This window comes from Bemisia tabaci, chromosome 5 (assembly GCF_918797505.1).
Source record: "Bemisia tabaci chromosome 5, PGI_BMITA_v3".
Taxonomy (NCBI): Eukaryota; Metazoa; Arthropoda; class Insecta; order Hemiptera; family Aleyrodidae; genus Bemisia; species Bemisia tabaci.
In genome coordinates this window covers 53365162-53391817 of record NC_092797.1, presented here as the reverse complement: position 1 = coordinate 53391817, position 26656 = coordinate 53365162, and the positions used below count along the sequence as shown (strand labels likewise).

General features: G+C 40.6%; 2 protein-coding genes across 3 annotated transcripts in view; both read left to right on the top strand.

Moving 5' to 3' along the window:
* The window catches only part of mtg (mind the gap), an 83820-nt gene extending 79743 nt beyond the window's left edge, over positions 1–4077 (top strand). For both annotated transcript variants that reach the window (XM_019053115.2, XM_072300921.1), the window contains one exon: positions 380–4077. In XM_019053115.2, coding sequence (XP_018908660.2) covers positions 380–625 — 246 coding nt within the window. In that variant the 3' untranslated portion in view covers positions 626–4077. The remainder of the gene's footprint in view (positions 1–379) is intronic.
* Positions 4078–8874: 4797 nt separating this feature from the next.
* LOC109030907 (cyclic nucleotide-gated channel alpha-3) overlaps positions 8875–26656 on the top strand; it is a 562958-nt gene continuing 545176 nt past the window's right edge. Inside the window, exons 1-2 of the mRNA XM_072300917.1 lie at positions 8875–9402; positions 25684–25753. The gene's annotated coding sequence lies outside the window, so the exon portion shown is untranslated. The remainder of the gene's footprint in view (positions 9403–25683; positions 25754–26656) is intronic.

Here is a 26656-nt window from a genome sequence, read left to right as displayed (position 1 = left end):
TTTTTATTACAAACTTACCCTAAAATTAAAGCGAGTAGGATCAAGAGGGTACAAATTTATTTTCTCCGACTGCCAAAAACTTGCTAAAATCTGTATCTTTCTATTGGCATGAGGATTCTTTTTAAATTAAAGTTTAAATCATAGATTAGAACTAGTGTGATCGAATCTGAAAATGTCTAAATTTTAACTCTATATTATGTATTATGAAGTCGATTTTCTGGAAAGGAAAAAAGATTTTAGCCTTTTAGATACTGCCAGCCCCATCAAAATTCAGGCTGAATACCAAGAGTAGATTGCCAAACATAAAAAAAAAAAAACTTGGTTAATATTTTTTATTCTTATGAATTTATACTTAAAAAGACATGTTTAATTTTTTCAGGTATTTCATGTGTGCGCCTTCACGGACGATGGGCTGGTCATGAAGAGCTTCCTGTGTCCGGAGTCGACCCTTTTCGACCAGACGATCTTGAAGTGTAACTGGTGGTTTTACGTCGATTGCAAGGCGTCCAAAAAGCTCTACGACAGCAACATCCCCGTCTCCAAGAGTTACCAGCTCATGAAGGCCCTCGCTTTCTTCTCCTCCTACAACAATAGCAATAACAAAGAGCAGAGCCTTCCTTCCTGAGACCATCTTTCTAGGGACTCAACTCTGAGTCTTTGAAAATGCTAAAGGAGAGAAAGAAATGATGTAGTTTCAGTACACTGCCTTGCTAAGAAGAGAAAAGTACGCGCCAAATGACTGTGGTCGAAAATTGTGAAAAATTTTTCTTAGTACTCCCTTAGATCTCCATTGAGCGAAGTGACGGCAAAAATGCGAAACCATGTATTTCCATGTGCGACGGTGCACAGTGGATAAAGTCAATCAGAGAGGTCGGACAATAAATTTTTAACTAAAACTGCAAATGTTGATGTCTAATTTGACAAATTTTGAATTATAAGAGGTGCCTGCAAAGGAAAATTTCACGAGGAAACAAATGGAACAACTTTTAAATCCTCAAAGTTTTGGAAGGACGGAGTTATACGCTTTCAAAGTCTCCCATTGACTCGATCCACTGTCCCTTAGGAAAACTAGTCATCGTAATTTCTTGAAAACTTCCTGGATTTTTCCTCCTCGTTAGCAGAATATTCTGTACAAGTTTTAAGATATAATGTTGGCTTGTCTCTCCTCGACAAAATAAAATAGGAGTGGAAGTTTTGAAACACCATAATGGAGATACGTGGTTTCACACTGTGGCCATCGATAGGTTGTAAAAAGTTGCCTTTGTCCCTCTAAAACTCATTATGGACCCGACGCGACACCCTCGCAATTGGACGTATTTCTATCAAACGGAACTATGTGCATTATGACGTGAGCCCTGTTATGCGTGCATTCCTATGGGTCTCAGGGCTCATGTCTTAATGCACATAGTTCCGTTTGATAGAAATACGTCCAATTCTTGCTCGAATTCATGCCACTTCTCTTACACCGGGCGTCCGATCCCTTTCCCCTCCTTCAAGGGCAATACAACCTTGACATTTCTTTGGGAGGTATGATAAATCATCATACGTATTTATCATTAGATATTGATCAAGATAAAATCCAGTCGCAAATGTGCACTTACTATACTCTCTTATTTAGCAGGGCAGGGCGCAGTGGCGATTTTTAAAAGTTGGCAACACTGATTTTCCTCCAATCAAATGTTTGTAAAACAATCGATTCTTGCTATGGCAGCTTACCTCGCTGAAAATCGATATTTTTAATGGATTTCAATGGAGGAAAAATAATGCTGTCAACTTGTAAAATTGCCACTGGCAGGGCGTGATCAGTATCAAGTGCTCAAACAGGCATGCGGTATCTCTACCGTAAGATGCGTCGTTGCGTGAGAAAAAAACATCGCATTTTACGAGAGTTGTTCTGCCGAGTCTTGAGCACTGACCACGAGCGCGGTAGATAAATTATTACTCTTTTTATTCGATGAAGTTGCCGATCAAAGTATAGATGGACTGCATTTTGCAATTTGGACCTATAAATTCCGGCCCGGTTTAAAAACAACGTATGTACCATTAGTTTCCCCATGCACATAAGTGTTTTTCCAGATGAGCCAGAATTTATAGGTCCCAATTGCAAAATGCAGTCTAGATGAATCCAATGCGAAAATGGCTTCGATGCGGTGACCAAATCGTTTTTGTAAATATGTTATCGAAATTAGGTGAGCCCTTCGATTGATCGAAAAACATCGATCGTCACATCACCGAGGAAAGGATAATTCCTCCCATGTAAATAAATCAATGTAATATAGAAAATAATTTTGCGTCGTCGCGTCGTGCGTCGGACAGTTGGCACCCTCAGAAGTGGACCCAGCAGGTTGGCAACACTGCCATTCCTCCATTTAAAACTGTGCTTAAGAATCGATTCTTGTCGAAGCACCTGACCGTCTGACCTCCCCAAGAATCGATACATTTCCATAGGTTTAAATTGAAGGTCATGGCATTGTTGCCAACTTACTGCATCCGCCAATGCTGCCGTGCTGAGGAAAAACGCCGTATGAGCCTTTAGACGTTGCCACATTTCCTTTACTAAAAACCGAATTTACTGGAAAAATATTAACTACTTGTTATTCAAATTTTTCAGATAATTTTGTCCAAAATTTGATCTAGCAAATCTGAAAATTTCACGGAAAGATATGCATAACCTTCCTCAAAAATAAGTGTTTTATCCGGAAAAATTTGGCAACTCTCGAATGTTCATACGGCGTTTTTCCTTAGCGTGGCAGAATGAGCACCATGCGTTTCCTCTTGTTAGCAGCGACCGCGAGGGTTCTCGCAAATTGACAAAACTGGATTCGGTCAATTCACATGTATGTAAAAGACTCGATATCCGCCAAGACAGGCTGCCTTATACTTAAAAACGATTGTTTAAATTGGATTTTAACAGAGGTAACTGCTAACTTCCTTGTTTTGTCACTAGCTGATGAGGCTTCTTGGACAAATGATGTACTCCAGTGGGTAAAAAATCTAAATCTTAATTTCATTGGTATGAAGATTTGTCCGTCTTGATGGTACATGAATTCTTATTGATTCACTCAATGCTCTCATTATTTGTTAGTTTAGGTTAGTTTTTCATAGACATTTCCGTTTGAGTCCATAAGAATTCATGTACCATCGAAGATTATAAAAAAAACACAGGTTCTCCAACTAGGTCCAGCTTGCTTGGATATCACACGGTGCATAAGTCATATAGAAACCAAAAATTCAGTCAATAATACAATTCAGTCAGCATATAGTAAGGCATTTTACTTATTAGCTTTGAGGTTCGAATTCCTTCCCTAGGATCCAAACCACAGGACAAACGTTTTTCGGGTGCCGAAGAAAACTGACTGATCCTTTTCAACTAGACTCTTAGTTATTTCATTCAAAGATCTAGTTAGCTATTTTAATTGAAAATAAGTTGATGGAGGGCCTTTTATAAAATACGTAATGATAAGTGGCGTGGCGTGTTTTGCGATATATCGATTGATCTGCCATTCAAACCTATGAAAAAGTATCGATCAACAGTGTGGTCGAACCGAACACTTTAAAAATCGATTCTTTTACATAGCTTCAAATGGGTATATATCGCCAGTCGAAGGGAGATCGAAAAGAACGTCACGGTTTCTTTCATGCGCCGAAGGATACGAAATTACGTCACAAAAGCGTTATGATGGGGAGAGGTGGGTGGAAAAATCCGAAAAGTGTCACGTATTTTATGAACTGCCCCTAAAGAACTCGAATGCCGAGATTCTGAGGTTGAAAACACTTTTTGATGTTACTCCTACAATTCTGTGTTGAAAAAAAAATGCAAGATCGATATCTTTGACGGTAGTATGGAAGTAAGAGCCTCAAAACTTGATCGAACTCTTGGTGGAATACAACTAAAAAATGAGTAGGATTTCGAGATTTTTCTCACGAAATGTCTGAGATGTACTCTGAGGATGCTCGTAACCTTACTTTAATTTTTTTTTGCATTGTAATTAGCTCTATCTCTGTGAATATTTTGTTTATAAAAGTGCCATAAAGTGTATCAAATAAATAAATGATTGTAAAATACGAATCTAATAACTGCCTCTTTTTTCATTTAAACAATATACTTATGATCCTTAACAAAAACTAAGTAGATCCTAATGATCCCTGGTGAAAATGCATCTGTCTGAGGAGCTCAAATTTCTCCTCACTCAGTCCTGCACTAGGGATTTTCAAAAACAACTCTTTTTTGAAACCCTTTGCTCCATTCTAAATTCCCGGTGCCACTGGACCTCAGTAAAATGTATTTGGGTCAAATTGTGGACTCGCACATTTCAACGTGGATCCAAAGCCCCCCCCCTTTTCTTTCAAAAATGGGCTAATTTTTAGATTTTTCTTTTCAAGCTGTATATTAACTTATAAAAGACATTTTATTGGTGATTCTTCAGTTAAAATGCTTCAATCGACCTCATCTGATTAAAACTAAGTCGCCATGATTCTAACTTAGGAGCACACTCAGGTGAACACGCGATTTTAAGGGGCATAAGCTCACAAGGGAAATCCGTGATTTGGTTTTGATTCTTCATTATTTCCTTCCCTTAGTCAAGAAGTTTCAAAGTTTTCGAATGATCCTTTTTAAGAAATATTTAAGCAGGAGAAAGGAACGTAACCCTCCCCCAAAACACAACCCCGGGGAGGGGGGGGGGGCAGCCGGCCGGCTGCATTCGCTGCCGTATTGGAAACTCATTAAAAGCACACTTTTTGCGGCTCTCTGCAGAGGGTGACCATATCGACGGTGTAAGTCGGCAATCACATAACTCGGTTTGCGATACTTTATTTTTTAAATGGAAAACTATTCAACAGCAATTCTTTAAAACTGCCGTGATTTTTCTTCTCCGTGCGAAGGAAATTCTGCAAGAACCTCAAGGAATGATTTCATTTTGTTCTCCTTTAAAAAAAATTAACATAGAGGCGGAGATTTTCAGACACCGCAAACGAGATATGTAGTGCTGACTTACGCCGTCGATATGCTAACAGATTTCAGTCTCCTCTAAAATTGCTTTGTACCCTTGAAATTCTCCCCTCCAGGGTCGGACTGGCTCGCATCTGAGGGCGCAGACCCTTGGCTGGTTAAAGGGGCGTAATGTGATATTTACTGATGGGGCATCCCCTTCGTGGAGAGGGGTTCAGAAAATTTTGGCAGAGCAGCACAAGTTTCAGGTTCAAAGTTACTTTATCGTACAAAGTAAAATTGCAAAATTGAACGTATCGAAGTAACCAACAGACTTCTGAAATGAAAGAAAACGTAAAAAAATAAAGCCACTAGACGCATCCAAGCACCATTATTTCCAAAAGAACCGAGTCAGTGCTGCGGTTTACACGAGCTTAAGACGTAGGTCTGCAAATCCATCCTAAAAAAGAATCAGACAAGAACCTGAAAAAATAAGAAAGGTCGAGTATCAGCACAGCCGAACACAGGAAAGACGTATTTGGGCCTCTTTTTAACTTTTTTCCCGAATTTGAGCGACATCTCATTGACAGCATATAGCAAAACATTGAGAGCTCACGCTTCGCGTCATCGCGCCTTCAATTTTTCAGATGCAGCACGGACGTCCATCAAGTACAAATAGTTGTATCTCTGCGCCGTCGTTAACGCGTATCCTCTCCCTCGCTTTATTTTCAGATTGTGTTTGTTCGCGTTTGTCTTATTCGTAATGATGCTTCATGCATCATGCACTACGTGAATAACACAGCCGAAGGTAGGAGAGATGTGTTCGGGCCTCTTTTTTACCTTTTCTCCCGAATCTGAGCGACACCTCATTGGCAGCATGTAGCAGAGCATTGAAAACTCACGCTTCGCGTCATCGCGCCTTCAATTTTTCAGATGCAGCACGGACGTCCATCAAGTACGAATAATTGTATCTCTGCGCCGTCGTTAAAGCGCATCCTTTCCCTCGCTCTATTTCCATATTGTGTTTGTTTCCGTTTGTCTTATTCGTAATGGTTCTACAAACTAGCAGTGTAGAGCAGAGCATTGCGAATTCACGACTCACGCCATCGCGTCTTACATTTTTCACATGCAAAGTGGACAATTGGACATCCATCTTGCGCGAATAGTTATATCGCTTTTAACTTTAGATGCCTCCTATTTTTGAATTTCGAGATTAATTAAGGTTAATTTTGTCCGAGATATGCTATGGTATGGTATGTCCAAATCAAGTACCATTTTGAAAAGGAAGAAATATGTTTAAAAGTCTCTCATAAGGTCTATAAAGTGTGCGTATGTCTAAAAATTGAATCGGCTTTCGTTTCTGCAGGAGTTACAAATAGAGAATGAAGGAGGGGGATGATAATGCGCCTGTATGTCAACAAAAAAGGTGACAATTTCACAGAAAAGTGTTTACGCTTCAGAAAGTAGTTCTTGGACCTCTGTTCACCACTATGCGTAAAAGCACCTCTCTTCACTTCTAACTCTCTCTTTTTCCGCTCATTTAAGACATTTTTCGCATATATTCTCGGTCGTAATTTTTTTTCTCAACTTATTTTGCTATCTTTCAGGGGGGCGCGTTTTTGGCGCGCCAAGGGGACGTATCTGCCAATGGCAGATTGGCCTTATGGCCAGTCCGAGCCTGCTCCCCCCCCCTTTCGCAGTCTCCTCCCTCCCACCATCTCTCCCCATGCTTATTCACTTGCGCATTACCGGACAAATGCATGATGGTCCGTGGAGTAGCCGGTGGGGGGGGGGGGGGGCTGCAATCTTCCAGGGCGAAATTGCACTCTTCTCGAAAACGCTTGTAATCCAGAACTTCCGAAGCACAAGTTTATTTCCCTGTAATTTTTCAATCGGCGCACATGATTCTTTTGAAAAAAGGATAAAAGCGACTCATATATATATATGAGTCGCTTTTATAGCGCTCTTTGGCGCTGTGCGACGCCTAATCGCCACAAAGCTCGGTCTTCCCACAGGTCATCAGGGAGTTGACAATCTCTTATCTCATTTAACACCCCCTGTCGCCAACCTCTCACAGGGCGTCCCCTACGTCTCCTCCCAGGAGGAACCCAATCAAGCATCTTTTTTGGCAGCCTCTCTTCCGGAAAAGGATTTCTTCTTGAAAAAAGGATACCTTTTATTATTTTAAACCTCGATCAGAGATATATTGGGGAAAAAATCGTAGAGTTACCTCCCTCTTCAGCCCTAATATTATCTTTTCATCCTCTTTCGAACAAAGCAATAAAAATGGAAGGGGGGGGGAGCGGAGGGCTGCTGTTTGAAAATATTGAGTCAGGACCCGCCCAGCAGCTCGAGGGCGCCGCCTCGAAGTTTAAGTGTGCCCGAAAAAAAACGACCTAGGTAAATTCTGCCGTGCCAAGGAAAAACGCCGTATGAGCCCTCAGGCGTTGCCACATTTCCTCTGGCAAATCACTAATTTTCAGGACAATTGTTGATAATTTGTCTACCAGTTTATCAGGTAATTTGGTTTGTAACTTGATCTAAAACTTCTTAAAATTTCAAGGAAAAATATTCATAATTTTCCCCCGAAATAAACATTTTATCGAAGGAAATTTGGCAACTCTTAAATGTTCATACGGCGTTCTTCCTTAGGACGGCAGAATTGTAAAGATTTTATTTTGCGGGCTGGAACCGTTCAAAAATTGGGGGGCTGCAACTTTTGAAGACCCTGCATGATAACTTCCCCTTAAGGTGGCTCAATTCGTTTCTCGGGGCTGAGAAACGATCACTCAAGAAGTGAAAGCGACACTGGTAAAAGTCAATGAAATTGATAGCCGAAGCGCAAAACCACGTATCTCCACTGCGGTGTTTAAAAATTTCCGGGCTTATTCGATTTTTGCGAGGAGAAGCCCAACGTCGGATCCAGACTCTTCGAACGAGGAGGGAAGCGGAAGGCGGAAGTGGGGTAAGGGAGGCTCCCCGCTGAAAATTTTCAAAATTCTGAAGCATCCGATATGCATTTTGAGTCTATTTCGTCATGAACACTGAAAATAAATTCTCGGCGTTTTTACCAAGGCCTGTTGGTGCCTTTACCATCTCACTTTTTTACCAATTATTGGTAATTTTACCAACACAGACTGGTAAGCTTACCTAAACACCGGTATTTTTACTGTTTTTTTCAGGAAAGAATACCACTTTTATTGGTAATCAATTCCCGGTAACTTTGCCATTTTATCTCGGTAATTCTACCACAGTCGATAAAAAATATTGGCGTTTTTACCAAGGTCCAGTAAAATTACCGAGAAAGTTCAATAATATTACCGAGATTTCTCGGTAAAATTACCAATGCCATAAATGGTAATTTTACCAAGAGAAAACTGGGATCAAATAGAACCCTGAATACTTGGTAATTTTACCCTTCTCTTGGTAAATACACGGAGATTTTTTTTTTCAGTGAATAATTACCAAATGTAAGATTCTCTCTGTCTTCCATCCTCCGTTCCTTCCTTCCTCTTTCTTCCCTTTTTCCGGACGAGCAAAGGGGGGGGGGGGGGGGGGGAGTTATTCTCCCAACGACGCCCTTTGGATCTGCCTATGACTCCATAGCTCGAAATTCATACACAATAAATTCTGTTAACAGAGCAGAAAAACCAAGGTGTCCAAAAAAATTACGTCGAATTTATTTGCTAACAATAAGTTAAACTAAAGACAAAGGGGGAAAAGAAATCTTGCAACGTTGGAAACGGAGCTGCGTGGCTTTGCATTTCAGTCATCGAAATGTTGAGGGTAGGGGAGGGCCCCCCCACACAAACACACACGGCTCCTACTAGAGTGCGAGTCGTGTGTTATCTTCGGTTGAGGTCCTGCGAGCACTCGTGGGACCCCCTCCCGCCCCTCCGCTGGCGGATTTGCTTGATTCAATCCGGCGCGAAGTCGCCTGTTGTTTCATTTCGGCTTCAGAAGAGTTCGGCGACCACCCTCGTTCTGTGCGTGCCTCGCGTCCGGTAGCCAGCAATCTGGCTTATTACCTTCTAAAATCTGACCTCTCATCGTTTAAACTTTTGAATTAGGGCTGTGATGTATTCGTATAGTGCCTGTAAACTGTTCTCGCGGATTAATTATGGTATCGTGAGCCAAGCCTTGCTCTTAGATAACTCGTGGTGTGAAAGAATCATCTCGGTGTCAAACGTACGATTTCGTTCGATTCGTTAGGCTTCGGCGTGTGTTTCCGAAGTGCTTATTTACGTACTTTCGTGGACTTTTGGAGGACTTCGTGGACTTTTTGACACTTTCGTGGACTTTTGCCATCGTGAATTTCATGTGACTCAGCAGATTCGGTTCCGTGGTATTTTCGTTGAACATGCGCTGCCCGTACAACGCCACTCGATTTTGTGAAATATTTTGCAGCCCGCGAATGTCGTTTCAGAGCAATCAGGTTCTTCCTTCTTGAAATCTGCGTGACGGGAGGAGAGGTTTGAATTTTTCAAGTATCGTTTCTTCATCGGTAGTTTTCAATTCTGTCCATCTGCCTAAATTTTTCTCCAGTTGCATGGCATTTTAGGAAGCTTAGAAGCTGTCTCCAATTTATGATGAAACCAGGAAATACCGTTACCTAATCTATGCTTGTTCACTTTTTTCTGAAAGGTACTCAATTCGATATACTGACTTCAGTTTGAACTTGAATAGACTTGACAACCAATTAACGATGAAACAATCCTTATTTCAACGAAGTTCCCCTAGAATCAAAGTGAGAAGAAATTCTGTCTCCTGCAGGTATTTTTACGTATCACTGCAGTCTTAAAGTAGCCAATCCCATCTTTAACGGAAGGAATAATCAATGAAAGTCTGATGAGTAGGTACCCAATGTAAATGGAACCTAAAATAATAAGCAAAGTAAATAATTCTGTGGGAGGGAGAGAACCCTCGCTCATGATGAAGCTGTGATGCGGGGCCCTCTGCCATGTTTCTCGAGTGAGAAGATCCTTTTACTATTTCACAAAGGTACATAGGTTTTCCTTGTTTCACCATCATCTTAGATATTCAAGGAGAAATTGATATTTTCCTCATTTTCTTACTTATCTCAACTCCAAGTTCTTGTCTTTATTACTTACTAGGTAATAATTTTGAATTTAACGGAGAGACCCATCGCTGATTTTTTTGGTTGTGTCTTCAAGTCCTGTTTCAAGTGTTATGTAAACTCATGAAAGCTTCTTTAAATAGCATGCCAGACCCCCCAGCACTTAGACTTACTTAGAGTAAAATTTATTCTTCAAATTGATCCAGCAATAAAGAGTAGGTACGTAGGTACCTCATGCAGTCAAGTACGCTCATGTAAGTACTTAAATTGTCCGAGTGAATATTTCCCTCAGCAGTATGATTTCAAGAAATTTTACCATTTACTCATCTACGCACCCATTATGCCTCTTTATAGCCTATTGTTGAGTCAGAAAGTATTGATGTTCATGATTTTGCTATTTTAGGTCTGCCTTAAAACCTACTTAGTTCTTTCTCTTGTGAAGTTGAAAATCCCATGGAAAAAGTATCTGCCATTTACCTACCTAGTCACTACCTTCTCAACCCCCCCCCCCTTCTCTTTTTTTGCATTTATAGTATGTTCTTAAAATAGTAAGTCAGATAATTTTTATGTTACCTAGTTGAATAATTAATCTTTATTCTACATCTAATAACTCACTGGGCAAAAAACAGTGCCATTCTGTGAGCTATTTGATTTGCCACTTCTGTTGAAAATCGATGGCTAAAGTGGGCAATTGCACATCTCAATTGCGATGTTTCAAAATGTTCGCCTCTATTTAATTTTTTCGAGGAGAAACAAGCCAACGATGAAATTTTTACAGAATACTCCCCTAAGTAATTGAGAAGATAAATCAATGCAGTGTTGGATGAATTACGTTGACTAGTTTTTTAATGTAATCATGAAGTATATGGCAGTAAGTCAGCATCGTCGCAGATGGAAATAGGTGGTTTCGCACTTCGGCCATCGAAATGTTTGACATCCTCCTCCATTTGGTTCCTTGGACTGCGCTGCCATGAGCATTCGAATGTAGTCAAATTTCTCTTGAAATAATACAAATTTCCTGGATTAATAGTGAATGTTTTTCCATTAAGTAATTTATTTTCTGAAGAATTTTTCCTTTATTTATCCACAGTTGAATGAGCGCATTCGAAATTTCGATGAAACATTCGTATTTTAAAAAAAATTTATTTAATCAGCAAGAAACTTGGCAACCTTCGAATGTTCATTCAGCTGGTTTCAGCGCTGTCCACCTCGCTCGAAGTGTCTAGAAGCAAATCGTTTCTCCTCTGATGGAGGGGCTTATCTCAATTTCTCTGTGAACCCTGCTCTCCGTATAACTCCATGCGTTTCAGGGCTCCCACTGAAATTGAGATACGCCCTCACGTCAGAGGAGCGACGATATCTGCGACGGAAAGAAGACCCCCCTCAGTACGTGTTGTGACTTGTCCGTCAAGTTGAGAGAGGGATGAAAAGTGAAGACCAAAGAGTGAGACCGCTCGCTCGCTTCGGTCTTTCTTATCGGCCGTACCGGAAATTGTCTCGCCAGAATTCGGAGAAGGTAACGATTGCGACGAGTTCGGCAGTTTTCGAAGCAAGTCAATCAGTTGCCGCCAGTTCTTCTCCCTCATTTTCTCGTATTTTTCCTAACATTGTCTCCCTCCACCTTATTAATTGTCTTCCGAACTTATCTACTCCGTCCTCCTAGATTTTACTTTTTGTCGCTGATGTGTCATATGGATCGCATTTAGCAAAAAAGAACCCGCGCGATCATTACAGTGTTGTAAAATTGTTGCTCCCTCACAATTACCTAAAAAGTCTCCTAGAATCGCAAGTAGTTTTGGCTTTCCACCGAGAAATTATTCATTAAAAAAGAATTAGCTGTGTAAATAGTAATACTGCACATGTTTTTTTTAAAAGAAATTGAGAAGTTGTATGAAATTGAAAACACTTTAATTCCGCTGGTTCTTTTTTACTGAGTGCGTTCCATTTCAGGAATCATTCAGAAATTACGCAACGCTCTGGGTAATAAGAATTCCGATAAAGTGCGTTGCGCAGTTTATGAATGCTCCCTGAAGGTGATTCGATGGACGCCGTATTTTATGTCAGAACAACATGCGATATACCGCATCGACCGTTCCCGTTTTTTCAGCCACTCGTCATTTTGCTCGAATTTTGAAACCCAAATTCTGTCGTCAGGAGATTAAAGATTTCATCGACCGATTTTGACCAATAAATTTAACATAGTAAAGACAGGGTTTTTTTACAGGAAAAATATCGCATTCTAGTGCAGTTTCGTTACGAGTATCGAATGCGGTATTTTTCCTCTATAAAAACCACGCCTTTGTGACATTGAATTTGTTTGTCAAAATTGGCATGTGAATTCTTTAGTCTCCTGACAACAGAATTACGATCTCAAACTTCGAGCAAAATGGAAAGTAGCTGAAAAAATGGAACTAACCGATGCGATATATCGCATATCGTTTCGACACAAGATATTCTGTCCATCACATTACCTTAAGGTGATTTGACGGTTGCCATTTTTTGTATCAGAGCGAAGTGCTATATATCGCATCAATTCGTTTCATAATTTCAGCTACATACTTATCATTTTTTTCGAATTTTGAGACCACACTTCTGTTGTCATGAGCGACTAAAAAATTCATGTGCCAAATTTGACAAAGAAATTAAACGTATTAAAGGCAGGGTTTTTTCAAAGGAAAAATATATCATTCGAGCGTCGTTTCGATATTAGTATCGAATGCGATATTTTTCCTCTAAACAAACCCTGTCTATATTACGTTGAATTTCTTTGTCAAATTTGGTACATGAATTCTGTAGTCTCATAACAACAGAATTTCGATCTCAAACTTCGAGAAAAATGACAAGTAGCTGAAAAAACGGAACTAATCGATGCGATATATCGTACGTCGTTTTACACAAAATATGGCGTCCATCGAATCACCTACAACCTTCTTTTCAGAGCACCACTTTTTTAGTTCATTTTTTGTTATTATCGCTGAGGCAAAGAGAAAACAAGAGCAGCAATTTGAATTGCACGCCGAGTGGCACCCTCTACTTTTAAGAGTCGTCTATGATTGGCTGATCCGCCCGGTGCCTACTTTCTAGGGCCCTTACGGGAAATAATACGGGGTTCAATTTTCATTGAAAATATCTCGAAAACAAGGACAAATTTATGCGCCGGAGATTTAAAAAATCAACTCCTAAGAACAGATTTTTCTGAAGAACTGGATGGGTAATAAATGACACTTTTCCCTCAAACACACTGATCAGTACGACCTGGAATTTTGTTTTACATGAACTTGGTGACATATCTCAAGTTTAAAGGTCAAAATTCCAGGTCGAACTGGTCAGTGTGTTCGAGGAAAAAGTTTCATGTATTACCCATCCATCTCTTCAGAAAAATCTGGAGAGTTGATTTTTGAAATCACTGACGTATAAATTCGTCCTTACTTTTGAGATGCTTTCAATGAAACATGAGCCCTGTGTTATTTTCCTTAAGGGCCCCAGAAAGTGGGCAGCAGGCGGATCAGCCAATCAGAGACGACTCGTAAAAGGAGGGGGCGCCACTCGGCCCGCAATTCAAATTGAAGAACTATTCAAGAACTATCCAAGAACTATCCATTGCTAAACTTAAGCTCATTGTGCCATTTTGTTGAATCTGTCCAACCGTGAGTGAGTGGATGTTCCTCCTGTATGTGTTTGCAAGTATGGATCGTTTTCAGTTAAAGGGACGAAAGCTTTGTCGACACCTTTTTTTTGTTTATCATGGTTATTTATTTATTTTTCTTCTTCCGAGGATGCGCTAACAAGATTGGCTCAAACATTTTCGAAAAGGGAAAGCTCCGTAGAGTTCAATGCTGATACGAGAAGCGAGCTATTCTCAAAATTCACGTTGGATTCAGAAGGATGTTGGTGCAAAAATGTGGGCTTTTCGTCCTTTCGGCGACAAACTTTACTTTTTGCTTCATCACTTTCTACTCGATTTCATGCATTAAAATAATTTTTGCTTCAAGGCACTGCGCAGTCATGAATTATGATTCAGCAGTGCTTTTGAAGAGAAAATAATTTTAATGCATGAAATCAAGTTGGAAGTTTGTCTCTGAAATGACGGAAAACCCACATTTTCGTACTAAAATCCCTCTGAAATCAATGTTAAATTTTAGAATAGCTCCCTGCTCGTATCAGCATTGAACTCTACGAGGTTTTCCCCGTTTAGAAAATGTATGAATCAATCTTGTTAGGGGATTCCCGGAAGGAATAAAATATTTAAATATGATAAATAATAAAAGGTATAGACAAAGCTTTTGTCCCTTTAGCTAAAAACGACATGTGCGTGTGTGTGTGTGGGGGGGGGGGTGGGGGGGTATTCCATGGGGAATCGGGTTGGGAAGCTGGGTTTGGACGGGAGGGGGGAGGTTTAATTTTAAGACCTGCGGGCTGTTCGTCCTTGAGGACGACTGTCCCTGGCCAGGGGGCACGTATCGGTCTCCCCCAGGGGTCGGCTCCTGCGGGGGGCTGCGTACCCCGGGGAGGTTGGGCACCGCGGCTGTTGGCATGGCGGTCGGCAAGGCGAGGTCTGCAGACGACCTTCCGGTCGGTTCCAGCGGGGGCCGGTCGCGTGGCGCGCCGCGCAACCGCCAGATGCGAATCGCGTCGAGAATCGGGTGACTTCCTCCAGGGGGATCGCCCGACTCTGGGAACGGAGTCGGGCGATCCCCCGAGAATCCGGGTTTCGGCTCGGGTTGTTCGGCGGGACTTCCGTTAATTAAGGGGGGGGGGGGTGAAGGGAGCCGGTAAATTGCGCCGATTCCCTACAACGATGATTGTAAATTGCGCCGATCCCGAAAAATTGGAAAAAGAAAATTACGCCGGTTACGTCTAAGACAGTTCCTAGTGGATTGTAAAAATATTGCTGATTTGACAACCAGGGGCGTAGCTAGGAAATTTCTCTGGGGGGGGGGGGGGCATAGGACCACCTCTCGTGGTGAAAAGAGCGGGGGGGTGAGGAATGGAGAATCCCTTTTTTCTGGGGGGGGGGGCACGAGATTTCTGGGGGGGCCAGGCCCCCCAGGACCTCCCTCGCTACGCCCATGTTGACAACACTGGTGGTAGTTTCTTGAAAAGAGCCTTAAAATGCAAGCTTACCTGCTCTTTATTTCTTCTCTGAATTGAAGTAAAATGACGCCCGTTTCGCGAATTGATACCGAGTGAGTTCACGTCGTTCATATTGCCTGAGGAGTTGATCAATTCTGGCTTGCTTTTGGCTCACTGGGGGTCTGACTCTTGCAGGAGTGTCAATATACTTTGAATTTTAATACAGACCTCGAGTTGATAATTTAGTAAAGCATCTAGAAAAGCAGGTAAATTTGAATGTGCCGAATAAAAGTAGTCAACGAATTTGCTGTGGAAAGATTCGCAACAATTAGTTGTTCTGAACGTGTCCGCAGATGCACATGCCCATACATAGGGAGGATAGGTGGCATCAACGTCCAGATAATTGTCTACAAAGTAATCCAGAAATAACTTTACCTACTCTGTCATCGTTTGGACAGTCAGTCATAAATATTTCTACAAAGCAGCTTTCAACTTCGTCGGGGTCAAGAAATACCAGTCCAAAAATGTGATGAAGCCACTTACTAATTTCGGACGCTTGATTTTTTTTTTCATATTCTCAGATGCAAGACCAGGCTTTTTTATTTGTCGGTAGCAAGCCTGTGTTATGTATGTGAAACCTACATAATATTATTTTGATATTTGGGCATAAGGAGAATTCTATTGCCAAGATGTAAGATTCTATCTCATTCACACTGATTGTGAGATAACACGCTCAATCTCATCTGTTTCGCTACTGCTGCATTGATCAACAGCGTTGTCAGGTCCTTCTGAAAAACTGCAAAATACGGCAGAACCGGCGCAATTTTCCGTTCGTGCTCTTTTCGAAATAGGCGCAGTTTACAATCTGCCTTTTCCCAGACTGGCGCAATTTACAATCAGCTTCTTTGGGAATCGGCGTAATTTACCAGCTTCCGGGGTGAAGGCCCACTTTGCAGCCCCTAAAACGGCACGATGACCACACGACAAATGGATGTCTTTATGCTAAAAGGAACTATGTGCGTAGGAATCGCGAGAGACATAGTTCCTTTTGGCATAAATACGTTCAAATTTACTACGACCAGAGGAGGGTGGGCGCACCTAGACAATGTTTTCCCTTTAAGTCGATAATTCTTCTGTCGACGGATATACTTTTTTCGATCATCGTAGAAATTGAATGAATCGATGCAAACCTTTCTGTCCACAAATAAAGCTTTCCTAAGTGCCCTAGGTTGAGGCTGCTTTTGTGTTCCCACTATTTCGTGGGAAACTGCCTCAGGTTGAAAAAACATAGAAAAACATATTGCTGGAAGCGCACAGATGACATAATCCCGCAACCAAGGAGGTTTGCTCTCACTGTTAAATAAACCTGGAAAAAGTTAAGCGAAGATAAGTGTTCTTTACTGACCAAGATAGAGCCGATGTAGAAATGTTAAATTTTGGTTCATCGTTGGCGGTTTTCACTTTTTAACTGTTTGGAAGCATGCAGCTTTACAGCGTGTTGGCACGCACTCTCTTTCACGATGTAGTGAACCAAACAAGTTGTCACCAGCCATGGAAATGAAATTTCTTGCAGCCTAAAATGGCTTTGTCTACATGTGCCCCACCCTCCTCTACCTGACGACTACACGACTAAAACAAAAAAATACCTATACATTTCTAAAAAAAAAAAAAAAAAAAAAAAAAAAAAAAAAAAAAAAAAAAAAAAAATAAATAAATTAAATTACCTAATGAGGGAAACACACAAAAAAAAGTTATTAGTCCTTTTTTTTGCTTCTAAATTTTCAGAGAAACTAAATTAATGAATTAAGAAAATCGACAGGATAAAAGCCTATGAGACAAACTATCCGAAAGTTCCGCGGTACCACGGGACCCAAAAAATTCAATCCTCTATAGCCATTTTTCTCAGCGGCAAGTGTTTTGCCTTAGTTTTTTTTTATTTGTTCATTTATTTATTTATTTTTTTATTTCCCTGAAAAATTGAAAGCATGGCTTCTACTCCTGGAAGATCGCAAGTAGTACAGTAGGGTTTTTAGGTCATTGTTGGCTTACACTTCTATACTTAGTTTTGGTAGTCATAACTTTTTTCCCTTACATTTTTACCCGTGCTTGAATGAAAGAACTTTTCAAGTAGAAAGGTAATATTCTCTGTCTTGGAATTTTTATAACCATTTTCATGAAAAAATACTCGTGAAAAAGTAAGATTCCCCACAATAATTAATCAAAATTACAGTTGAATAACCCGCTTTATCCAGAGGACAGAATACAATCGGAAAATTTAAACCGACCCCTGAGGGTGTGTGTGCGTGCGTACTGTGCACCCGATTAATAGTAGAAAATAAATTAAATGTCTATCGATTACTATCTCTAAATTTTCTATCTCCATCCTAAATTTGCTTTTTCCAACTACGAATTATCAAATTGACTGCTTATTCTCCAAGGAAATGCTAACACGTGGTCCGATTCTATGCTTTTTCAGGAAATTTTTTACATTTGTCGTTTTGTAGCCTCTGTATTTGTGAGAATCCCTGACAAAATTTTACCTCGTTTATGACTTTACACCAATGATTTATCAGTCGCAATGCGCCTCTCTTATCTCACCTCGCTAGCAATAGGGATTCCTCTTCCCCGGTAAACTACGATTGCTATTACGAAATATTTTTTTGCAATCGCCTTTTCCCCGTTCGTCTGGTTGATGTCTGTTAAACTCTGTCCATTTTGTTGACGTTAAGGAAAGCAATGAGTCTGCATTCGACTTTATCGTTTAGTTTCTTAGACCACATATTAATTGCCGTGCCAATCTTGATTCATTTTTAATGTTAATCCTAGAAACTTATTTCACTCGTGAAGATGCCTTTAAACACAGTTCTTAAAATATTGAGGGAAAAAGATGGATTTGAATTATAAATAAATAAACAAATGAAAAAAAAATCAAAATCGAAGTAATAGAACAGCGCAACGCATTCTGTTGAGTCAAAAATGTTATTTGGTCTATCATCGATGAATTTCTAATCAGTGCCTACCCTCAAAAATACATTTATAAAGAAACTAAGAAAATTGTTTTTATTTTTTCAAAATGTTTCAAAAATTCCAAATTTAAAAAAAAAACAACCGTAGTAATTTTAACCGGCACAATTCTTAGCTGTTTTTCATTCAGATTCCCCCCGAGTTTTTTTCTTCATTGCAAATCTACAAACCGAATCTACTTTTTTTATCTACTTTTTTACGTTAGAAGTGAAGTTGTTTCTTTTTCTCTCTCGCTCTCTCTCTCTCGCTCTCTTCTATTTTGTCCAAATCGGACGTGGAATTATCTTTTCTTGCGTCTAAATGGTAGATAGAACCCATAGTACTCCCGAATTCTTCTTCTTCATCATCTGTAGTCGGCTATTTTGCTTTGACTTTCAGTCCTATCGTAGAATTAATAGGCTTCTGTTCAACCGGTTTCTCCTCGCTGTTTTTTATGCCTAAGTAACCCTACTTTTCTTAGGTGATTGAAAAAAAAATCGCCGTCAAAGTTCTGGCTACCATTTACACTTCATACCTAAGTGCCCCTAGAATTTCTGATCAATTCATCGACATGCCCTCCTGTGTTCAAGTTCCGTTGCAAGTGGTAAAAACTGGGTTTGTTCATTTTTAAATGTTCTCTCTTTCTCAACACTTGGAAGCCTCCAAGTACCTAAAAGACAGCAATGCTCTCCTTCGAAGGCCGAGGATTACACTGAGGTCGACGGAGGGTAGTTTACTATTTAAACTGATTACTGTTCCGTAATTACTCTCAGTTAGCACGGTCACTGCTAGGTTGGCCTAGTGGTCAGCTATTCTGCATTTAGGTCAATAGGTCCGTGGTCCTGATCCAGGCGATGGCAACACATTTTCATAGGACTGACGAGTGGTTCTGCTGAAACAGATTCCACTCGGCCTTAATCATGGAAATGTGGATGCCTTCGCATGGATTTGTACTGAAGCTAGGTCCGTGGTCCTGATCCAGGTAGTTGCAACGCATTTTTATAGGACTGACGAGAGGGTTTGCTGAAACAGATTCCACTCGGCCTTAATCATGGAAATGCGGACGCCTCTGCAGGGATTTGTCCTTTTTCGCGAAGCAAACCGGGTCACTGCTGAGCTATCTATTGATGAGCTAGCACGGTCACTACTGGGTAATCACTACTCAGCATACCGGTCACTGCATAAACATCACTGCCAACAAGTGCCAGTTGTTAAAGCAGTTTTTTTCCGTTTTTATCACTTCGGCGAAAACTCTATTAACCCCCCCCCCCCTTCTGATTCCTGTTTTTCCTCTTTATTCCTTTTACTATTTAACCACCCCCCCCCCCCGCTCCCCTGTAATGAAAAATCGAATTAACTGAATTCTTGGGGTACTTGGGTATGTGCCTTAAAATCATACCGTGGGGAGGGATCTGTTGAATATCAATGCCTTGAGAGTGATCATTAAAATGGAAAAACACAAACTCAGAATAAAGAATGTAGAGAGAAGAAGAAATAAAAGAAACATAGCAATAAAGAAAAAAAAACAGACAAGAAAGAAATAAAGTGAAAAACTTGCAAAGGAAAACAAATGGATTAAAAACGTTAAAAAAAATTGAAAAACGTGGAGAAAGAAATTCGGAGGGAAAATGATGAAAAATGACAGTTCTACGCACGATGTCGAAATTGAAATCAAATGAAAACAAGTAGAAGGAAAAATTAATTTCATTGTTACTCATTAGAAATTCATCCGTTAGTCCTTGATTTACGATTAATCCTTATCCTTTGTTTCACCTCTTTTTTCCTCAAAATTTTAAAAATGCGTTTTAGCAGGCCCATCTGAGTATTAATAATCAACCAGTCACGAGTTTAAATGATATTCGGATTCTTAGTAGCATCCCGATGTCGACGTATGCATCAAAGGCTATACCTGCAGATTATTAATCGACTTTCGGACAAGGATGTCCAGACAAACTTGTGGGGATATCATCTGGGATAGGGACCTTCCCGAATTTTCTAATTTGAATTTTGAGTAAGATGCGTTACGTGGTTAAAGACGCCACCGTGCTCCTGACGATCACTGGAATCTTAACTCGTTTAGCGTTTCTTTGGAGCAAGCCGATTTTCTGTTCTTCTCGCCAAGTCCTCTATCTAAATCGATTTTGTATTCCATCGTAAGAACGTAGATGCATTTCAATATTTGCAAATTTCTCATAGTTGGCAAGTGTATCTAATAAGAAATGCGAGACAGAATTTCTTGAAAGGTCTTCAAAATTGTTAACAAAAGCAATCAGAACCACGAGTGTTTCTTTGAGTCATAATTTAAGGAAGGTATTTTCTTTGGTTTCCTCAATTGCTTATTGTAGAAATGAACAATTAATCCTAAAATACTTCAGAAGCTATCCGATGCAACCATAATAATTACGCAATCGCACGCACACAAACACAGCTTCTTTGAAAAAAGCAAATTTCCAAGAAACATAATTGGTAGTTTCAAATCCCTTCGGTGTAAGTCTACAGGTAAAATGTAATTAACGTCGTTGTAAGATCACTGAACATTCGTAACTGCAATTTTTCCGTTTTTCTTTTATTTATTTTTTTTTATTTATTTTTTAAAATTTTTTTTGGCAAGTTCCACCATTTTGCGAAGACTATTTCCTCCGCTTAATGTGTCCATACGATTGATCCCTGACGTAAGACGACGGACTTTACTACCTTGACCATACTGGTGGAATCAGGGCAGGATTAGCGCTCAGAGATCCGGGATGCTGATTATTAGAAGCCCCAAAATCCTGGATCTTAAGGGCCCCATGACAATTAAAATCCCAATCTTAAATCCTCTCAATACCCTTCTCTCAGACACCAAAGACCCCTGGATGATTTAGTATTTAAAAAAAAAAAAAAAAAAAAAAAAAAAAAAAAAAAAAAAAAAAAAAAAAAAAAATCGTCCTTGGGGGGGGGAGGTGGCGTCTCTGCTAATCCTGCCCTGGGTGGAACTAGGGGATCGTGGAGGGGGTGTACTTGGAGACCAAACATTGAAAGAGCTATGATTGTTGTCTCCCCGTGATCCCCCTCCTGTTATGAAAAAAAAAAAAAAAAAATCCCTAGTTCCACCCTTACACCACCAGAACTTTTTAAAAAGTGCCTAAAAGGGGGCCAAAGTGGGTACTAATTATTTTAAGCAGAGTCGCATTTCGAGCGCGGCATGTGCTGCGCTCTAGAGGAAATGCGGCGAACAAGGGGGGGTGGAAACCACTCCCCGAAACGGAAGTCCCGCCGAACAGGGATCCATTCTGCACGAGCCACCTTCCGCCACGCTCCAGACGAGGCAGTTGGACTGGGACTTGGCGGAAGGTGGCTCGCGCAGCCGATTCTCAATGGTTCAGTCGCGCTAGTCACAGAATCGTGTTCTGGTGGTAGAACACGATTCTGCGACTAGCGCGACTAGAGTCGGGCGATCCCCCTGGAGGAAGTCTCCCGATGCTCGACGCGATTCGCATCTGACGGTTGCGCAGCGCGCGACGCGATTGGCCGCCGCTGGTTCCGGTCGGAAGGGGGTCTGCAGATCCGCCGCCGCCGCCATTGCTAACACCCGCGGGCCTACCCCCCGGAGGTGTACGCACCTCCCGAGGAGTCCGACCTTGGGTCGGCAGATACGAAGCATCCTGGTCGCAGGTTATTCTGGGGAGGGCATGGAGCGGGGGGAGGGCGAGGATTAGGTTTTATTGAGTTAGATTTGGGCAGGTTAGGACGGGATCTGGGGTTTTTTGGGAGGAGGGGGGAGGGTTAGGTGGGATCGATTACGCGGGGGTGGGATCTGAGTGAGCTCAGTTTTTTGTAGGCTAGGGTGTGAGTCGGGTATGTGTGTGTTGTGCAAAGAGAAAATAAGAGCCCGCATTGAATGCAGGCTCTTATTTTCGCTTTGATGTTGAGGTTCAGGGCTGATAAGCTAGGTTAGGTTGGGTTGGGTTGGGTTTAGCTGGGACGGGATAGGAACCTAGGGGGTGGGGGGAGGTGGGAATTCTCGAACTTTGTAGTGATAGGTTGGTTTGGGTCTAAATGGACTGCATTATGCAATTTGGAACTACAATTTCTGGCTCTCAGAACAGCGTATGTACCATTAGTTTCCATATGCTCTTTAGTGTTCTTACGGATGAGCCAAAAATTGAAGTTCTATATTGCAAAGTGTAGTCCATATGTTCCTAGGTTGATTTTAAAAGAATGAATGGGAGTGGAGGTAGAGGGGTTTGAAAGAGCGGATGAATGAGGGGGGAGGGGGGGAGCGCGTCTGGACTGGACTATGAATGAGTTTTTTTTATTGTTTTTTCCGTCTTTTTTTTTTTTTTTTTTTTTTTTTTTGAGTGTATGAAATTGAACCCATATTTTTTACTGAAGGAATCATTGAGCCGTAGACTTCAAAAGCATACATGTCCATTTTCCGGTATGGGAGCATAATTATTCTGAACGGATCTACATGCATACGAATTGAGTCTAAAGGAAACATGTGCATGGGATTATAGAATTTGTACATGGTTCCTTTCAGCATGAATACATCCATGCCACGGAGAGAGGAACTTCGTACGTGGGACCCGAAGTTGAGGTTCTGTGGATCTCTGAGATTTTCGGATGCACGATCCGGAAACTTCGGAGATCTCAATGACATCCAACTTTGGGTGTCACGCACGAAGTTCTTCTCTCCTTGGCATGGATGTATTAATGCTGAAAGGAACCATGTTCAAATTCTACAATCCCATGCACATGTTTCCTTTAGATTCGATTCATTTTCACTTAACTCCGTTCGGCATAGTTACGCTCATATATTAGAAAATGGACTTGTTTTCTTATAAAAAAATGTGGGTTCACACGGAGAGAAAAACTTCTTGCGTAGGACCCAAAGTTGAGGTCATAAGGATCTTTGAAGTTTTCGGAAAAACTTGAGGTCCAGCTGACGAAGTTCGGGTCAAACATCTGAAGTACTTCCGTACATGTGTATATGCCGGAGTACTTCAGATGTTTAACACGAACTTCGGCAACTAGACCTCAAGTTTTCGGATACACGATTTGAAAACTTCAGAGATCCATCTGACCTCGACTTCGGGTCCCACGCACGAAGTTTTTTTCTTCGAGCAGTTACTGTGTGGCCCTCGCATCCACGCACTCACGATGATGGGCAAGATTAGTTTTTAATTATTAAGAGTAAGTAAATTACGAAAACTTCTTTTGTGCTTTGTAAAGTAAGTTGCTGATATCTCCAACCCCTATAATTTCTTCATCCCTTTATTTTTCTTCACCTTTGCTTTTTCCTCCTCTCTTATCCTCTGTTCATTCCCGCACTTCTTTTACTATTGAATGTACTGATTGAATTCAGAGGAACTGGTTAATGGTTTCTACTCAAAATATGCCACTATCGATTCATCTCTCTCTCAACCATTTGATATTCTTACATGTTCCATTTTTCTTTATTGTCAACTTTGTTTATATGAGTATTTTTCATTATAAATTTTTCATTAGCTAAAAACACTACAAACACTAATTGGATTACAAATTAGACTTACAAACTAGATTTAAGATAGCAAGATGCCTTGATAACTTCAGGTCAACATGACGGATTCAACCTTCCTGGAGATCCTTCTCCAATTTTCGGACTACAACTTTCTAGCAACGTGAGCACCTTCAAACATTGAATCAAAAGGAGCAATCTTTAACCTTGGGCCTCCCCTCCTTAAAGCGAATAAGTCAAAATGTGTTGACTCTCCGAGGACTATACCCTGAACATAGAACAAGCTATTTGTGCTGTACGTAAAATCAAGAAAATGAGTTCTGGGAAAGATCTGCACCGGAGTTTACACGTTCGAAACGAAGGAGCCAACTTGCTCAAAATAATGTAGTGGTGTAGTGTAGTGAAGTGTAGTGTACACATAGTTTTGAAGTATCCTAGTGTTTTTTTCTTGTTCTTCTCAGTACTGTGAGGATCGTACTCTGTAAGTTGAACAACCACTCCGCCTTCCCAAGCAAAAAGGAGCAATCTTTAACCTTGGGCCTCATCTCCTTAAAACGACCGAGTCAAAATGTGTAGACTCTTCGAGGACTCTACCCTGAACATAGGACAAGCCATTTCTGCTGTAAGTAAAACCAAGAAAATGAGTTGTGGGAAAGTTCTGCTCCCGGAGTTGACACGTTCGAAACGAAGAAGCCAACTTGCTCAGAATAATGTAGTGTAGTGTAGCGTAGTGTAGTGTAGCGTGTAGTAGTGTAGTGTAGTGTAGTGTAGGTAGTGTAGTGTAGTGTAGTGTAGTGTAGTGTAGTGTAGTGAAGTGTAGTGCACACACAGTTTTGAAGTGTCCTAGTGTTTTTTTCTTGTCCTTCACAATACTGCGAGGATCGTACTCTGTAAGTTGGACAGCCACTCTGCCGTGCGAAGCAAAAACGCCATAAATCCATCAAGATTTTCCCTCGTTTTTTAGAACTTAACACTTTATAAAATAAAAACTGTTTTACCCGTGCACCTCAAATTTTCAGGCTAGTTCGTAATAGTGTTTGCGAAAGAATTCTGTGAAATATATATTTCTTGCGTGGCCGTATTTGTTCAGATACATAAATATGCAGCTTCCGCAGTGCTATTTTTGTGTCCAGTTTTTGTGCAGTTTTGTGTGCTCTTGTGAACTCACATTATAGTGTTAAGTATATAGCTTTTTTCAGCCGGAGCGTATCTAAATATTGTGGTCGCCGTAGATTACACATCTTTTGTTCTTTCCTTGTTTTTCAATGAATACTGAAATTCAAGAAACATACTTGAACCGATTTGTCTCCGCTTTTAGATGGACATCACAAGAAGCTATTACTTCCAGTTATTTTTCGCCGCACAAATAACAAAGGAGAAGAAAGTCAAGAAAAATCAAGAAGCACCTGACATTTGAATACCTCTGACGAGAAATGTGGCGCAACTAGCATGAAGAAGGGGCTTGGAGGAGAAGGCGTATAAAAGCAGCTTTTGCTATTTAGAAATACGTGTTTGAAGTTTCGAAATTACATGGATCCTTATGGTGGAAAGAAAAATGGAGGAGAAGGAGTATAAAAGCAGCTTTTGCTATTTAGAAATACGCGTTTGAAGTTTCGAAATTACACGGATCCTTATGATGGAAAGAAAAATCAAACTGACTTTTTGATGCTTAAAAATTGTAATTTGGGAGCGAATTTTTCACAACTTATGTATTAAGACTAGTTTTACTTGAAATCGTTAATATCTCAATTTTTTAAAAAACTGTAAGCATGCGCCTTGTCATCCAAGGCTTTTAAATGTTATCGCTCATCTAAATCCGTCGATTTCCAAGAAAGGTTATAGTAAACAAAATGCTTGTACCACTGTGTGTCCGAATTATATCTATCTATTTTGATAATTCAACAACTTTACGTAATCATATGAATGTTTTAGCTGTTGCTGAGTTTTCACCAAATTTATCCCCTCTCTGATTCTTTTCATGTCTTCATGCCCCCTTTTTTTTTATCATTACTCTTCAAATAATTTGGACAGAATTGAAAAATGCCCTGAGGAAACGCACAAGATGTTCGTTGCCTACATAAATGATTAATTATGATCGGAGCTAAATAATTCGTTTTACAGTGCGCATTGTCAGTGTTCGCTTGGTGACTAGTTTCAGCTTTGAGTCGGGCAGATGGATAACCACGTATTCGTAAGTATTTAATTTTTTATTTCGTTAATTTTAATGCGACAAATTATATTTTTACGAAGCCACTGGTATAATTGCGCCCATGTGTGCGTGCGATATTGAGATGAAAAATGCGTGCGCGTGCGATATTGAGGTAAAAAATGCGTGATTTTGCATACCCTCCCCCCCCCCCCCCCCGAAATAGCTGGAAACATCGCGTATTTACCGCGATACAGAGATTCAAACGCGCAATTTCGTATATTTTTCTAACGAATACGATATTGATATGAAAACCGCCGTATAAGTCGTCGAAATCAAAATCGTGAATTTCCCGCGATATTAATATGAAAATCGCCGCATAAAGCGTCACCTTAATTACGAAACGGCTGGCAATACCACTGAAGACAGCGCAAATTCCCCGCGTTATTAAGATGATAAAGCAGAATCCATGTTTTACCACATTGCTGAAAATCTCTGATTTCCCGCGATATCGATATGAAAATCACAGAAAATCTCGGCATTCCATAAAATCGCCGGGAAAATCGCTTACTCCCCAAAGACAGCGCAAATTCCCCGCGTTATTAAGATGATAAAGCAGAATCCATGTTTTACCACATTGCTGAAAATCTCTGATTTCCCGCGATATCGATATGAAAATCACAGAAAATCTCGGCATTCCATAAAATCGCCGGGAAAATCGCTTACTCCCCACGATCCTATCGTAATATTTCTGATCCTCTTACAAATCGCTAGAAAAATCGGGAGTTTATTGAATTGTCACGGTAATTCTCATAAAAATGGTTGATGTATCAGCATTCATTATATCTATTTGTAGATATCACATCTCGGATATCAGATCAGATTTATGAAATATCTGTGGTCAAAGCGGACATCAAGCGCGCAACGATTCGAACTCTGGCGTAGTCA